General features: G+C 50.4%; 1 protein-coding gene across 1 annotated transcript in view; it reads left to right on the forward strand.

Annotated features, from left to right (window-relative positions):
• Positions 1 to 16347, forward strand: part of LOC119458636 (tau-tubulin kinase homolog Asator-like) — a 168704-nt gene extending 152357 nt beyond the window's left edge. Inside the window, 9 exon segments of the mRNA XM_037720480.2 lie at positions 339 to 437; positions 2129 to 2421; positions 3537 to 3654; positions 5845 to 6069; positions 8605 to 9054; positions 9056 to 10258; positions 12585 to 12797; positions 12933 to 13180; positions 15832 to 16347. Of these exon segments, the coding sequence (XP_037576408.1) occupies positions 339 to 437; positions 2129 to 2421; positions 3537 to 3654; positions 5845 to 6069; positions 8605 to 9054; positions 9056 to 10258; positions 12585 to 12797; positions 12933 to 13180; positions 15832 to 15913 (2931 nt within the window). The 3' untranslated portion in view covers positions 15914 to 16347.
• Positions 16348 to 16549: the final 202 nt, after the last annotated feature.

A 16549-nucleotide genomic window follows, 5' to 3' on the forward strand; every position in this document is an offset into this window, starting at 1 on the left:
ATAGATAGATAGATAGATAGATAGATAGATAGATAGATAGATAGATAGATAGATAGATAGATAGATAGATAGATAGATAGATAGATAGATAGATAGATAGATAGATAGATAGATAGATAGATAGATAGATAGATAGATAGATAGATAGATAGATAGATAGATAGATAGATAGATAGATAGATAGATAGATCAACACGAAGTTTCTGAAGTAGACTAAGATTGCTAATCGGATTAGGAGCCGAGGCGTGCAGCAGGCTTCCTGAGAGGACTGTGCATACAAGGCTGATGATGCGTTCATTTGATAGCCTTATCTGACGATGTCCGCGTCGTTCCTGCAGGAAATGGGGAGGCACGACGACCTGTGGTCCCTCTTCTACATGCTGGTGGAGTTTGTCAACGGCCAGCTACCCTGGCGGAAGATCAAGGACAAGGAGCAGGTATCATTCTTTTGTATTCGCAATATGCCAAAACGAAGCACCGCCCAAGGCATGTTAATTTATCTCTGTGTAATCTATAAGTTAAAACATCCAGCCATATCGAGGCTTGGGACCCCCTGGTACGATGCAGTCCATATGCATCTAAGAGCACCTCTAACACGGGTTGAGTTTCAGCCTTGTTGGTACATCTTTTCTAGTGCTTAGCGCTCAGACTTGGTACAAAGCGGACGAAAGTCTTCACTTCTGTCCGGCTTCTGCCCGTTCGGTCTCACGTTTCTGCGCTATAAGTCCTAGAAAATCTACAGCAATTTTGCAGGGGTGTGCAGATCCGGACTATGTTCCCATGGTACCTTCTCCTGACCACTTTGATCACCATAGTTGCAGGGGTCAGCGCTTAAGGACAGAATAGACAAAGAACAATGCAGACAAACAGAGCCTTTATGTGTCTGTTTGCTTGTGCCGTCTTTTAGCGTTGTCCCCTATGCGTAGGATCCTTATTGCAATAAGCGATAACTAACCTATTATTGTGAAAATGGCAATAGAAAATTTTGGCAGTGTGTTCATTGGCATTATTCAAACAACGAACTCGTTTTATTTCTTTGCTTCCTCGCAGAAGTCTCAATGGGCAAAGCTAACGCGCCGCCTTTCTCTGCACATACATGTCTTCTTCGCTTTTTTTCGCTATGCGTCTCAACCAAGCAGCCCAAATAAGCACCTCACTCTCTTTTTCACGAGCGATTAGCTATAGTGAACAGTAGAGACTGTCAAAATTCATGAACAAGTAGTCACTCTCTGTCTGAGCTGCGTACAAAAAGTGTCCCCAAGTGTAAATTGATATCCCCTACATTCACGCATGTTGGATGCCAACTCGATCTCTGCCGAGGTTTCCTTTTTGTCTGTATCACGTGAATGTTATTATTTTTTTTATTTATTGTACAGTTTATATTTCTTTTTTATTGTTTAAAATAAGTGTATGTGCTCCTCAAGTTATTATTTTGCGTAATGTCGGTTACTCGTCTGATTTGTTGCAAATCATATGTGCGTATTATGTATGTCGCAATATGTGTTAGAGTTGAATATTTCAGTACATATTTTCATCCATTTTCATTGCATTGTGCACTCGAAGTAGGCCCACCTGCTACGCTCTCAATCGAAAGTGGAAGTATCGTAAATAAATTAAATAAATACAACATACCATAACCAGATTTTTGCATTTGTGTTTTCCGGCTCTTCAAGCCTCAGATAATTGTACAATTGAGCTGATTCTGAAAATCTCGATGCTAGCTTAGCTTGAAGGTGCACTAAAAGTCGAGTGAGATTGCAAGATTAATCTTATGTAGTAACAAATTCGTCTTTTGTAGCGTGAACAGAGGATTTGTAAGTGAGAAAGTGACGAAAATTGAAAATTGGAATGACGCCGCCTATTGCGAACAACGTACCTCTCATGCGACGTCGGCACAATTGACTCAGAGAGAGCGGCATATAGAGTTCCGGTGGCAATTTTCTACACAACAGAGCCATATAATTAAATTAAATACTTGGGTTTTACGCGCCGCAACCACGATATGATTACGAGGCGTGCCGTAGCGAGTAACTCCGGATTAATTTTGATCATCTGGGATTCATCATTTGGTGTTCCTTTATTGCTATTCGTTTCGTTATCCTCTTCAATATCGAGCGCGCATGTGCAGGTCGGCCTGATGAAGGAGAAGTACGACCACCGGCTCCTGCTGAAGCACCTGCCGTCGGACTTCCGCCAGTTCCTGGAGCACATCTCGTCGCTGGACTACTACGACCGGCCGGACTACCCCGTGCTGGCGGGCCTGTTCGAGCACTGCATGAAGCGCCGCGGAGTGCGCGACTCCGACCCGTACGACTGGGAGAAGCCGTGCGCGCCGCTCGGCGCCACGGACAACGCCGCGGCGCCGCCGCTCGGAGCCACCATCACCACCGCGCCGCTCATCTCCAAGGGGGCTCAGCAAGGGTACGGCATGCGCGCACGTCACCGATCACGTCTCGTGTTGCGTTGCACACTTTCTTCGAATGGGTAGGGTTCGGTATAATACAAGTAACGTCTTTTCACAAACTTTGCCTCGGTAGAAATACTGTGTAGCTGGCGCTCGCTTCCTGAACTATAGGCTACACGATTGCTTGATGGGCTCACGACAACACTGGTCGCGCATGCTCAAAGCCAACCGAAGCAGAATGTCTCGAATCGTCTGCATTCTCGGTAGATGGCGCTGACGAGCAAAGCCGATTAGGGTGCCTCGATGTCCTCCGAGGAGGAGGATATCGAGGTGCCCTAGAACTGGGCACACCGTTCCCGCTCTCTTGGCTGGCTGTAGTTTCGCATGAGTTAGTTTAACCATGTGCATCTGGAAAAGAAGCACCACCACATGCGCATATATTAAAAATAAATGTATTTTTGCATGCTTAATTCCAGCGGAAATTTGCATCACGAAGAAAAGTAAGACATACACTTTGCCGACGTTAAAAAAGTATTTTGGCGGTGAATGGGATCAATCTAGAGATCGTGCAGTTGAAGCCGAATGTTGCAACCTGTGACGCCTTGGTAGCGCGGTGACCAATTTTTGCGTAGGCGCCGTTTCTCACTTCAGAAAAGTTGTCTCGGCGAGTCGACTATGGTGTAACTTGAAATACCTTACTTCGTTTTTCCTTAAGTGAACAATAAATTACCTGTACACGGAATAAGAATATACATAGCGCAAACTCGGATGAAACACCAGCGCGCGTCGTACTCGGGGTTCCCTGCATTACTCATGACAGCATGGTGTTGCCCGTGACTGCGTTTAACTGAGCAGTTGCGACATCCAGAAATTCACCCCTGTGGCTAATACGCAAAGTTCTGTGCGTTTCTTTTTCTTTATTTTCGAAAAACCGCGAGTGCTCGGTGCGCTCTATTATGCAGCGTAACCGACGATGAAGGTCTTGGTAGCGCTTTAGTCGGAGAACTGCAAAACCTAATGATTCTCGTAGCTTGATTTTGTAAATAAAGTGAATTACTGGAGACGCCTATACTGCCCGCATGAATTGATCGGTCGCTGTCGTGCTGCTATGCCTGAAACACCTACGCCGCAGGAGTGCCCTGCTTCCCGGTGGCACGGAGCACCTGCTGGACGACAACATCATGGCCAGTTACGACGAACGAGGCGACAACATGGCCCCGGAGCCGCTGTACGACGGTGCCATATCTCCGGTACGCTTTCCTCCTCCTGTCTTTCCTGTGAGGCCGCTCACAAAAAGCTTCGGACCTTCGTTTTATGCGAACAGTGGTGCGGGGCTTCGGTGCACTTTGGTGGCTGCACACGCTTCAAGCCTGTACACCCTTACGGTTGTAATTCTGTCCCACAACAATTACCTTCAACAGTCTTAGCGTGTTTTTCACAGTTTCTGTTTATTGCAGCCTTCCCTTTCGTTCGCGAATATACTGCAGAGCCTATTCAACTTACACTGGGCGGTTAAGAGGTTGGTGCCTTCGGTTAACCTTTTGAGGTTGGGCGAAATGGGGGGCAGAAACTTGAAGGTTAACAAAGAAGGTGGAGATTAAGTCTAGGACTGCGCAACGGCCGATGGAACGAAATATTACAGGCGCAGCTTGCGATTGCCAGTAGGCATACTTACTTCAGGGACAAAGTGCGAGGCGAGTCGCTTCATCTCGCGGCATGACGACTTGCACAAAGCGAAAATCGGCTTCACCTCGTGGACGGAGAGAAGCGCGAGGGCAGCTCCATTTTACGCCAGGGTGGTCGGACATTAAGCCGCGCTTTACGAGGCCGCGTGCGTAATCTGATCACTTGAAGGAGTGATTACATCCACCTGCATGGCCAGCTTGAAATATTCCAACACAGAAATGGACCTTTATGATGATTTCGTTCAGCTTTTCAGTTTATACTGAAAGCTGAACGAAATCATCATAAAGGTAGTCGGAAAGGTTGTAATTAAATGGTAAATTGATGCAAGTACCTGAACTAGGGAATTGATTTCTTTAGTTTTGCTTGCGAGTGATGTCCGCCTGGGCAGGTAATACTTATCCAGTGAAGTGATTCTCTCGCATATTGTAGTTTTGTTTTTTTAAGTGTTCGATGTAAAAAAAAAAAGATCTCTATTATTCAAGGAGGTTATACTAAGCACTTTTTTTAAAACCTCCTCGTTATTATTCCCTTTTCAAGTAAACCGCTTTAGTGAAGCTAGCGCTTTTGTGCGGCCCCTCGCTCCAACCGTCTATACCGGTCGAACATTCTTCGATATGTTCAGTAAGCGACTTTCGCCCGATGTAAATGACTGCCTTATATAGGCCTGTGATGTGACCTCTCCTTTATCGTCTCGTTAGATGCCTTAAATGTTATTTCTTCCTGGGCTGTCTACTATACTTGAGCTTCTTTCTCATTTAAATTCTTCGTAGCATATTTTACCTGGTTCACAAAATTTGGGCAGATTGCAGTGACTTTTTATATCTGTTAGCCAAATCATTGCAATCAAAATAAATAACCGTACTGATCATGGTCTAATTGCCCGCTCACGTCTCTCTGTAGGACAGCGACCGGTTGTGCTTGTACAGTCGAACGTCGTCGTAAAGAAGTCGCATTCGACACTAAAACGCATCAGCCTTTCCAATATATTTCGTTGTATCTGTGTTCGTTACAACGGTGTTATATTATCAGAACTCTTTTTTTTTCTTAGAAATAACTGCTTCATTTTCAAGCCGCAGCACTTACCAGCAGCCGATCTTACGAAATATTTTGTGCACCGACCTGTTTGCACGTGCAGGCCCTGTTCCACATAACGGCTAGTCATCCGATGATGAAATGAGAACCCCGGCAATGGGCAGACATAAATGATGCTAGTGTAAGAGGTATTTTCCTGGCTGAAGTCGCCTCTCTGTCGCCTATTATACTAACATATGAGACCACACCTTCGAGCATGCATGCCCATTTCAAGTCAGGCTTCCCCAACAGTAATATTGTCCGGCCTGCCTTCAGCTTATTTTACTGATCGCGCGGACTTTCTGTACACTATAGCCGTGCAGCATCATGGCACACGTCAGTGAGCAAGGATTAAGCAGCGTGCACTCCTTGTCGTAACTATCGAACTCGTGGCCGGCGGACCGCGGGCCCTGCACCGCACTCACGGCTCCGAAAGCTCCAGAAACTGAAAAGCACAGTGGGCTTCGCTTTCCTGACCAGCTTAAGGTGTCGCGTGCTACGTGATCCCTGGGCGTTATTTTGTCACTTTTGACTGGCACTGCACTTTATACTTGTACTCGCGTCACGTGCTTGACGACTCGATCAAAACACTTTGCGAACAAGGGAAACAAAGATAACGTTCATACAATCCCACTAGCCTTTTGTCAAGGTGTCACTCGAACGCTGACGTTCCGCGAACGCAGGCGCTGCTGTCCAAGGAGCCGCGTCCCGCTTCGACGACACTGCGAAGTCACCAGGGGCCGCACATCCTCCCCCAGTGGGAGGCGGCCAAGAGGGAGGTCGACAGCGTCAACCAAATGCCTCGGGAAGTGCCCGCACACCAGATGGCGCTCACAGAGAACAACAATAGGAACAACAACAACCCGTCCCGGGAGTGTCAGCACTTGGCGCCGGCCGCTAACAACGAGGTAAGCTATAGGGTGTATGCACTTGACGGCATCCGCGAGAAGCGCTACCGTCGTCCGCGGTTGCCACCATGTTGGAGGTCGCCGTCCTTAGGCGGCCTAGACCTAAGCGCTGGCAGTATAGCGCAACAGACGATTCAGCGGAAGGTTGCACTTCAGTATTTATAGTCAATTGGTGTGATTCGGTGACTATTATGCACTTACGCACATACGCACGCGGTTTAGATAAACCTGAGCGATTGCGCTACGAAGAAAAAGTGTGCTTGTGCAGCTGCGTCGACCCTACTCTTCAGCGCGATGTCGGGCTGCTGCCTCGCGTGGATTTCACCGAAATCAAGGACTGTCTTGTGCACGGAACAAGTTTTGTGTCGCGCGAGCAACTAAAATCATACAAATTCATGGAAGGCCATAATTATTTGACGAGCGGCTGGGTGCAGCAGCCGTTCGTCAACTTGTTGTTGTTGTGGGAAAGGTGAGCGAGCTTCCGTCGTTTATTTTTGTTCGCGCTTTTTTCTTTTTTTTTTCATGAAATGGTTCTGGTTGTTTTCAAATGGTTTTTTTAGACCTCCACAACCGCTGTGTGCCGTCCATGTGTTTGTTTAGTGCTGGTTAGAGACTCGCAGCTTTCAAAGAAACAAGTATGATGTATTTGTAACTTCCTTCCTCTTTAATGACCGTCAGCATTTACGCAGTCCCTTAATTAAAATTAACTGCCATTCATTGACGTCGTACAAATTAGCGTGAACGTTGTTTTATTTTGAAAAGTAGTAAGTGCTCCAACTCGGTCTGCAGCTACCACAATAAATTGAATTACAAATTTTAGATCTCAACAATTAAGCTGTCTGTACTCGCAGCTTCGTCATTCACAGTCATTCAATGAAAAGCCGCTCGCACCGTGGCTTCTCATAAAAGACGACGGTGACACCGCGCAGTTCACCATTCGCCAATGCCGCTGCTGCATTGGCGTACAATCGCGGACGTATAGTCTCTCCGTGCACGCATATACACTAATGCAAGTACTTTCTACGTAATAACACGCACTCACGGCTCCGCGCACAAAACACTGCTGTGTGCGAACTCCCCACGACGGCTCGGACGATAGCGATTTCCAATACTTCCGCGACGCACGGACGAACCGACGACCGTAAACATGGCGCGGCTGCCCGGCGATGCTGTCGCCGCCTCGCGGATCAAGGTTCAGTGCATACCCCCTATAGAGTTGGCGTACTATAACCACTGCACCGATTCGACTTCCGGGGATTGTCGCTAAAATAATATTTATTTATTTATTTATTCATATTACCCCACAGGCTCCAGTGGAGCATTGCGTAGGGGGGGTTACAGAAAAAAGGCAATAAATACGGCATATGTTTCGACGGGAATTCAGGGCGCAGGCTCCTTTCCCAAGCGTATCACCCCTGAAGGAAGCCGAACGCCAGGCCGGGGTACGCTTGTACCCTTTTGAGCCAGTGGGTGCCCGGCGGCGGTGAGAATCGAACCCACAGCCTCCCGCAGCCGAGGCGGGCGTTCTACCACTAGGCCACGGCATACGAATAGGTCATGTCCTCCCAGACCGCATGCCTCATAATGATATCGTGGATTTGGCAATTAAAACCCTGCAATTTAATTAAACTTTGGCTAACGCAAGGCATTGGCAATGGGAGCTTGCTAGGAGACGCCTCTTTTTCTATACAGTGACATGCATAAAACAGTCCGAGTATGATAGCAGCAAGTATTTGACGGCGAAAAAAACACACCCGCTCGAACGCACCAACACACCGCTTGCGTGACCGGTGTCATAAATTTAAAAAAACAACATGCAAAGTCTGCATTTTAGCTACAAATATTTACGGACGATTTCTCCACTGCTTCTATGATGCGTTTCCCACCTGCTTTTCCTATGCCAAATTTTATCTACACCATCTTTCGGCGTCACCCTCGTAAAATCACAGAGGCCGCCAAAGTGACTATGGACGTTGCATAAAATAGTTTTTAGGGCACACCACAAGGGCGATGTCGCTAAAGTGACAATAAGTACCCATTAGGCGACTAACTTTACTAATGAACGAAAAGAAGGAGAACCGAGGGAACGGGCTTTGTAACTAAATACTTTTGTGATCTTTTAAAGCACATTGTTCATCACAATATATAAAATAGAAATGCAGGACGAAAGAAGAGAGCAATTTGTTCATAGAATACACAGAGGTCGGTCTGGGGTACAGTAACGTTGGCCTGGGCTGCTACATTTTTGTAAATTTTTGTAAGGACAATGAAACGGTAACGCCGGGACATAAACAGGCAAGCTAGTACCGTCACCAGTTATATACACGCTAACTGAGCCCAGACAACAAAGGCAGCGACATGAATTGGCGGTCTTTTCGCTAAACACGTTCCTTACGAGTTGCCTTTTACGTTATCTTGTTTTAATTTGTAAAATTAGTCACTGCTTTTTTTTAATACACGCAATATGATTTGAATTTCCCAATAATCCTACATTACGTGTAGTTTTGCGTCACCGTGGCATCTTTCTTGTCGCAGAAGCTGGCCAAAGACAAGAAGGCAGATTTGTCCTCGGGCGCCGAGAACGGCCACGGCAACGGCCTAGACGAAAGACCTCAACCAGCGCCGCGCATCATAGTAGACGCCGGCACCGCCTCGGCGCGGGACAGCCCGTCGCGCGAAGAACGTTCCCCCAAGAGGCCGCAGCTGCCTCGTCTGCACATCGGGCCGGCCGCAATATTTCCGGAGAGGGTAGCGACCGCGGGTCTCGAAGAAGCCACGGCGCAGCCAGACACTGCCGACTTGTCTAAAGGACCTTCGCCCCTCGACGAAGTGCTGCAGATGGCGGCTGCGGCGTCCGCCGGAGGAGACGTTGTCGTCGGCTCGAAGCAACAGACACCTCAGCCGGTGAGCACGCCTCCGACGGACCCGAAAGCCGCCAACCTGGAACAGCGTCAGCAGCACCGGAGGCTGCACCGAAGGCCGTACCATCCGCGATGTCTCGCTGACGCAGTTCGCGGTGGCAGACGACGACAACATATCCGCGATGCAGCAGGTCACCAAGGGAGCCGCGGCGGCCATGACGCTCGCCTCCAAGTGGCAGGCGTCGTTCGACGACAGCGAGGAGACGGACCACGACGAGATGGACGAGAACGCGCCCCTGGCCTCACCCGACCACCGAGTGATCAAGAGGGACCCGTCCAGTTACGCCCTGGACAAGATGGCGGGGAGACCTGCCGGCAAGGCTGCCCACGCGAACGGCGACGACGAGAGGAGAAAGAGGCTCGAAGAAGGGCGCATGGTGATACAGGAGGAAGTGGACGCCAAGATGCCCGTGCGTCGCACCGTCTCCCAGCCGGCCGACTACCACATCACTCTGGCGGGCTTTCCCCTCCAGGGTCCCGTGCCTCTGGGGTTGCCGCGCGTCTGGAGCTGCCCGTCGATGGGCCAGCACATCCGGTCTCACCTGCAGCCGCCGCTGAGACAGCAGGCTTCGTTCGACGACAACGTCTACGAGGTGGACGTGGCTCGGAACGTGGCCGCCAGGTGCAGCGAGGAGACCGAGGAGCGCAGAGCGTCTCTGCCCTCCATCCACCTGCGGACGCCCGAAGAAGAGACGACGCCCAAGAAGGAAACCGTGGACGTGAGGAACAGGGAGGAATCGGTCACCGAGAGTCGGTCCGTGCAGCGGTCGGCGAGCGCCACCGGCGTGCCCGCGCCCAAGGGAATCCTCAAGAAGCCCAGCATGGAGAGATCGCCCTCGCTGGGAAGTCGCCGGGACGACTTCTCGACGCCCGGGGGAGGGCAGCCTCAGACGCCGGCGGACCAAGCGTCGCGCACCTGGGGAAACCACGTGCTGACGCGAATGCACTCGGACGAACCTTCCATCTACTTCGACGCTCCGGCGGCGCCGCCGGCACCGACGTCGCGCGAAGACCGATGGTCTCTGGGCAACATCGAGGAGACCAACCTGTGGCGGGCGTACGCGTGCAGGCGGTCGGGCACGGACGCCGACGACGAGAACTCGAAGGACGAGTACGAGACGCCGCCTCGAGACGACCAGCAGCACGTGTCGGTGATTAGCCTGTGCGAGCTGCCCGAGGCTTTCCGGCTCATGGGGCTGCACGACGCGCCTCCCGCGTACCCGAGGCGAGAGTCCACGCCCGACGAGCGGCTGCATAGGCCGGCTTCGGTGAGTTGAATGGTTGTTTTCACGATAATTGATTGATTGACTGACTGATTGATTGAAAGCAAACGGCTTCCTGGTGAAAAAAAGCCTAGGCACCATTTGCCCAGTGGCCATAATCCTGTATGATTGTATGGATTCATTTATAGAAAGTTTCAATTTCGACCGAAGGCCGAAGAATCAATATTGCGATATGAAATTAGTAGACAGCTGTACGAAGTAAGGGTAGTAGTTTTATCGGCCGTATAAACTTGTAAACTTTCGCTTACTAACTAAATGAACAGGCATGGTGCCACGCGCGCCGAGGCATAAAAAAACACCTCACTCGATGAGCGCGGACACTCACTGCCAAACGCTCGCGTGATGGAGAGAGACAGCAGCAGTGCGCGTATTGATCTTCGTGCGGTCTCTCGCTTCAACGCGAACTAAGCGGCAAGACCAAAGCACACACGAAGCTATGAGTCATCGGCGCACCTAGGCTCAGTACTTATCGCAGATCGCTTTCGAGATAGGGCTTATCTTTTAGACAGCGTCATACGCAGCCGCCGCCGGAGTAGAACTGCTCATCATCGTCATCATCATCATATATTTATGTCCACTGCAGGACGAAGGCCTCTTCCTGCTATCTCATTACACCAATTGGAATCGCTAGCCGATTCCAATTAGAACTGCTCATGCCCATGTAAAGGCTACTGGCGCTCAGCAAAGTGAAGTGAACAGGGCATGCGTTCATCGTAATCACCCATACAACACACAGAGCAGCATACGTTTCAATAAAGAACAAGCCCAAAACAAGCATCCGAACCATCAATGAAGCATTGCATTCTCTTCTCAACAAATGTAGTGCTGGTCTTGCAACAGTTTCGCTGGACATCCAGGTTGATAAGGACCGATAAGAGTTGATAAGGGTCGGATCAAGTTACATAGCATTGATGACACCGTAGTCCGTGGAGATGAGCAAGTGGCACAATGCTTATGCATACTTAGACAACTCCCAGAAGAGTTTCTGCGTGATTTTTTTTCCCACTGTTGATGTACGAAAGTTTCGATGCGAAAGCACCCAATGGACCTTTGAGCGGAAAAGTCGATCGGCCTCTGTAGCAGCGAAACGGCACCTAAATTCCCATTGGCTACGACGCCACGTCACTTGCGCGCCTCGACGGAGCAGAGTGGGCGAAAGTGAAGACCTGCTGCAGTGCCAGGTGTTGCTGAGGGGAGAGGGCATCGCCGCGTTACCCTCGGAAGCCTGTGTTATCCGCGCGCTCCTAGTCCGCGCAAGCTCTCGGCTGCGTTATAACCTTTCCTCGGTAATCGCGGTAGATGTATTAAAGTATAAATAACCGAATAAATTCGAAAGGAAGAACGTTGACGGTACTGAGCTTCGAACTTACGACTCCACGCTCAGACGCCAAGTGTCGTACCCACGGCGCTAAACCAGCGCCTCATATATAGAAGGTCTGTGCACTCTAGAGTGTTTAATGACATCTTGCTACTTGGACCGAAATTTTCGTTGCCAAGCCCGGCGGGACAAAAGCGGTGACGTCAAAATCACCGCGGCTTACTCGGTAGCGTCCCCATTAGATTCTACGGTAGTCGGGCAAGGCAGCATGACGTCACGGTTCGAAGTGCACCGGCCTTGTGCTATCTAGGAGGCGTTGGCCAACCGTCTCAACGCACCCGCTTGCCTGCGAGGAGTTCATAACTCGAGCGACCGCTCAGCGGCGTTCAAGGAGAGATTAATGCTTTCGCATTCACCACTCGGTAAGAAGTGCTTAGGTGTCCTCGGACTTTTTTTATTCATCAGGGCCGTCTTCTGTAGAACCTCGATACGCAGCCTAGGCATGAAACTGCATTGCGCTGAAATAGTGCCGCTATCGCGCGGTTGTTCTCGTATTTCACGGGCTTTCTTTAAAGGCAATTACAAGAAGCTCCATCAACGGCACTTAGTTGCAAACACTTCAGTCGGCCATTTTTAAATGTTATCTATAACTTTCGTATTAGCACTTTCTTGGTGAAGCCAATGTTTAAGAAGTTAGGCAATCAGTTTATACTAATTAACTGACTTTGCAAAACGAAAAAAAAATATCGCAGACTAGGACACGCGATCCTCAACACCACTGAGTTGGTTATAGCCTCCTAGCACATTGCGTCGTTTTAAAAACATTGGCTACCTTTTGCTGGGACAGCCTGCATATACACAACAAGCGCTTACGTTGATACATGCATACTCCAACGAACACGTATGTTGACAGTCAGAGCTCTGTCGCGTTGTGCCGTTTGTGCGCTATGCCTCCGACAAGGCATTCCTAAAGCAGCGAGCGTCTCTGCGCAGGTGGGCAGCGGCGACGAGATTCCCTCGCGCATTCCGGTGGCTAGGCGGAGCATACTGGCGCGGCGCCGGCCAAAGTCCATGATCGAGCAGGGCTCCCTGGATGCCTCGCACGAGGTGCAACGGAGCAACTCGGCTGGCCTGGTGGTCAACGGCCGCGCCAGGCACCCCGGCGAGCGGTGGGGTGGAATCCTGCACGTGCCCGTGGTCGTCCAGGTGAGCGCTCGCAAGGTGGCGCTACGTCACGACGCGAACTGCGTGGAGGGTGGAACTAAGGGGGTGCATAACGTGACAAAATTCCGCGCGGACCGTCTGCGGACGAGAGGGCTGAGCGCGAGCGCTGGTGCGCAGGTGAAGCCCACCATCGGCGTGGACGACGGCGACGACAGCGGCCGCAGTGGCTGCACGGCCGAGTCTCGCATCCCGCGGCCCCGCGTGAGGCAGCGCACCCCCGAGAGGCTCGGGCCGCGCCTCTCGGTGGCGCCCCTCAGCCACTCGGCGTCGGCGCCCATGGTGCCCGAAGGACACTGGAGGCCACACGAGGAGCCGCCGCAGCCGCCGCCCGGGAACCCGCCGCCCAACCACTGCGTGCCGGCCAGGTGATAGTGGCTTCTTTTCTTCTTTTTTGCCTTGGAAGTTGCCTCATTCTACTTCATACTGAAGAATGTATCGGATCATCGCACTATATACCCAGTGCTCACTTACTGTAAGCAACGCGCATACGGACGACTACTCTCTTATATCGCCCCACTTAGGTCTCAGCTACGCGTGGAAAATGTTTGCAAATATTTTCCACTTACTATAACGGAACGGCGTTCCACATAAAGTCACGAAATGTATGAAGTAGCGTTCGATATAAATTAACACACCAATGAATATGTGTAACTATTTTCCAGTGAAATAGCCAGCGTTTACCCAGAACAGCATTTCACATACCTGTACCTATTATTCGGAACTTTCTTCCATACACCTGTCACTGGAGTCTAAAGGGCCCCTCATCACTAAGCCCCATTGCAACCTTTAGTTATACACTGGAAATTGTAAAATGCCGTCTAGGGATCGTTTTACCGAGATAATTTTTCAAATCGGCCTATTATTGGATGAGGTAGAATAAATTGCATACCCTGTTAGCATACCGCCAGGAGGCGAGCGCGACCGCCAACGGAGACACTCTCTCCCTCTGCCTCCAATCGCAAGGGACCATCCTTCCCCTCGTTCTCCCATACTGTAGCCGAGGGACCGCCTAGGGTTTACGCGACGAGTCGTCTCTCATTAGACAGTTTTAGTTTAGCGTTAGTGTAATAGCGGGGTTACGGGAAATAGCGTTATCATTCCACAAACGAACTTTGCAGAAAGGGAGTTTTAGTATAGCGTGATAGCGTAGTTTACGTGCGGGACGCTATTCCATTACGCTTTGAATTTCGCATACATTGGGTACATAAGTCTATGTGTGTGTGCGTCCGGAAAGTGCGATAAGCAGCGCAATGGAAGCCAGGAGCGCGTTCTATTTTTACTTCACATGTCCGTCGATCTGCAACGAAACAGACAAGCAGTACAAGCTGTCTACCATAGCCTCCGAAATCCTCCCATCTCAGAGGCCATATGCCGTCGTCGCGCCTATGTCCCGACTTTATCGACAGGTTGCGCTCGCGTCTCGGAGAAAATTTCTTTCGTTAGGCTTAGGCGCGTTCGAAACGAGAAACGATCTCGAAAACTCCGCTAAATTATCCATAAAAACATATTGTCGATCCTGCCTGAAGGTAAGCGAAAGCCATTTACGCAATCATTTCCTACCAACGAAGTGAATTATTCAACAGCAACTCCAAATTCAGTTCGAAGCGGGCGGCCGGGACCGCCGCCATGTTTTACGTACACTACGTAAACACGCTAACACGGTAACGTTAGAGAGGTTTACGCAGGCGGACCGGGCGTTGGGGCGTGTTGGCGGAACCGTAAACGTGAGCGGCCTGTATGGTGCTGCCACCTTGTGTATTTTACTTCGCTGCTGGCGTAAGTTTTTGGCAGCAACACGATTACGCCACTGCCGAAAATTTACACCAGCAGCGAAGTAGAAAGAAATCATTTGGTTACTGCAATATTATCTGTTTTTGTCTGTTTGAGCTCTGCGCCACCAGGTGGCAGCACCATACAGGCCGATCACGTTTACGGTTCCGCCAACACGCCCCAACGCCCGGTCCGCCCGCGTTTACCCGATTACCGGACAAGCTAAACCTCTCTGTTAACTCTGAGAAATAGCGTGCGCACGGTAAACGGTATGGCTCGTTTAGCGTTCTGCGCATGCGCATTTCGATCCCGCTATTCCGGTACGCCCGCTATTCTGGTAACCACGCTAAAATAAAACTTTCTATTATTTTCTTGCTTTTTACTGCGGGACGCATTTCAGGCAGCGGCGTTCCGCTGGACGATCATACCGAAGTAACGTGTGATGGTGACTGTAGTCGGGAGGCATGGGGTACCGCGGTAGTTCTTTCCAGACACGGTGGGCAGCGCGTGAAGTATGCGCTGCGCTTGTCTGTTTAAAATGGCCAAACCTGGTGAGGGGCTCTAAGCATGTGAGACATCGTCCCACTCGCTCACGTTCACACTCACGGCCTACGTCACTCACTCACGCTCATCTTCGCGACTGTGATATGAGTGAGCACGCCGACCTACGATTCGTCCAACCGTGTATGGTTCCTTATAATATACAACCGCTTCCCATATTAGTCTGCCCACTCATAGAAAGCGCTCTTTCATGTGTACTCTTAACTACTCACGCGGGCTCTTATTCTCGCTAATGCTATCACCCTGTTTCTGAGACCATATATTCTCACAGGCATGTTACACGATTAGATATGATAGTACCGCCAGCTGGCTGTTGGCGACAGTACGTAAAGACTTCAGGTAAATTGATGACAAATCTACAAAGATCAAATTAGGCCGTCGCTGCTTAAGATGAAGACAAAGCTAAAACTGGATTGATCTAGGCTCGCCTTAAGCGCTCGGCGAATGAAGCTAGTCGCAAGCTGAGATTAGTTTTATTTGCGCTCTTTCATCACCAGGTACCAGCGTGTCCACGAATGCGCATTGCTCTCGGAGTACTGTTACGTTAAACGTTACGGAATGTGCAAGCAATGATTCAGTGGAAACCAACGTTGTTCGATGGTACTTGCAAGACGGCGCTTCTGATGAGGTTTTTTTTTTTTTTTTTTTCCTTCTCTGTCTTCTTTCTATCGTGCCATGACACCAGGAGGCGCCGGTACCGGCCGCTGTCACCGAGCGACCTACAGATGACCGGCAGTGAGTCGTCGCGCGGCAACTCCCCGGACTGACGTCATCAGCCAGTGCGTGCCTGCTGTTGCGTGTGTGCGTGCGCCGCCTTCCGGTGGGACCGCCTCGGTCGTCGCCGCAGTCGTCGCCTTGTGGCGCGTTGAGTGCGAACCCTGGTGGCAGCCGACTGTGTTTCCCCGTTTGCGCCACGACCCCGAAGAAACCATTTCGGGTTCACTACTTCTCTAGTCAGCCGTGAACGTGGACGCATCGCGTGCCGTGCGTCGGCCCGAACGAAAGCCTCGTGCCAGGGGAAACGTCGCGAATGGGGCAACGACGCGGGACTGCGGACGACCATCGATGACAGCAGCCCGTCACTCTGCCGGTTGGCCGTGCTTCTGTCGCCGACGTACCACAAAGTTGCTTCATCTCGAGACACGTGCCCGCCGTCTAGGAAATTTTAGGTTTTCTTCGGAATACATGCCAAACCAAAGCACTGCAGCGTCTCTGTTGCTGTCACCGCTCTTAGCAGAAACGACAGGCCGATTCATTATTTTTTTTTTTCGTTTTCGAAATGCCTTCGGGGATCCTGGTTCTCGAGTGAGCATTGTAGCAACGTCAACTCAACGTCTTGTCTTTCTTCAATGGCAAATCAGTGGCAGCGCTGTTAAGGACTAAGCACACACTTGCGTTACTGA

The sequence above is a fragment of the Dermacentor silvarum genome, chromosome 7 (assembly GCF_013339745.2).
Source record: "Dermacentor silvarum isolate Dsil-2018 chromosome 7, BIME_Dsil_1.4, whole genome shotgun sequence".
Classification (NCBI taxonomy): Eukaryota; Metazoa; Arthropoda; class Arachnida; order Ixodida; family Ixodidae; genus Dermacentor; species Dermacentor silvarum.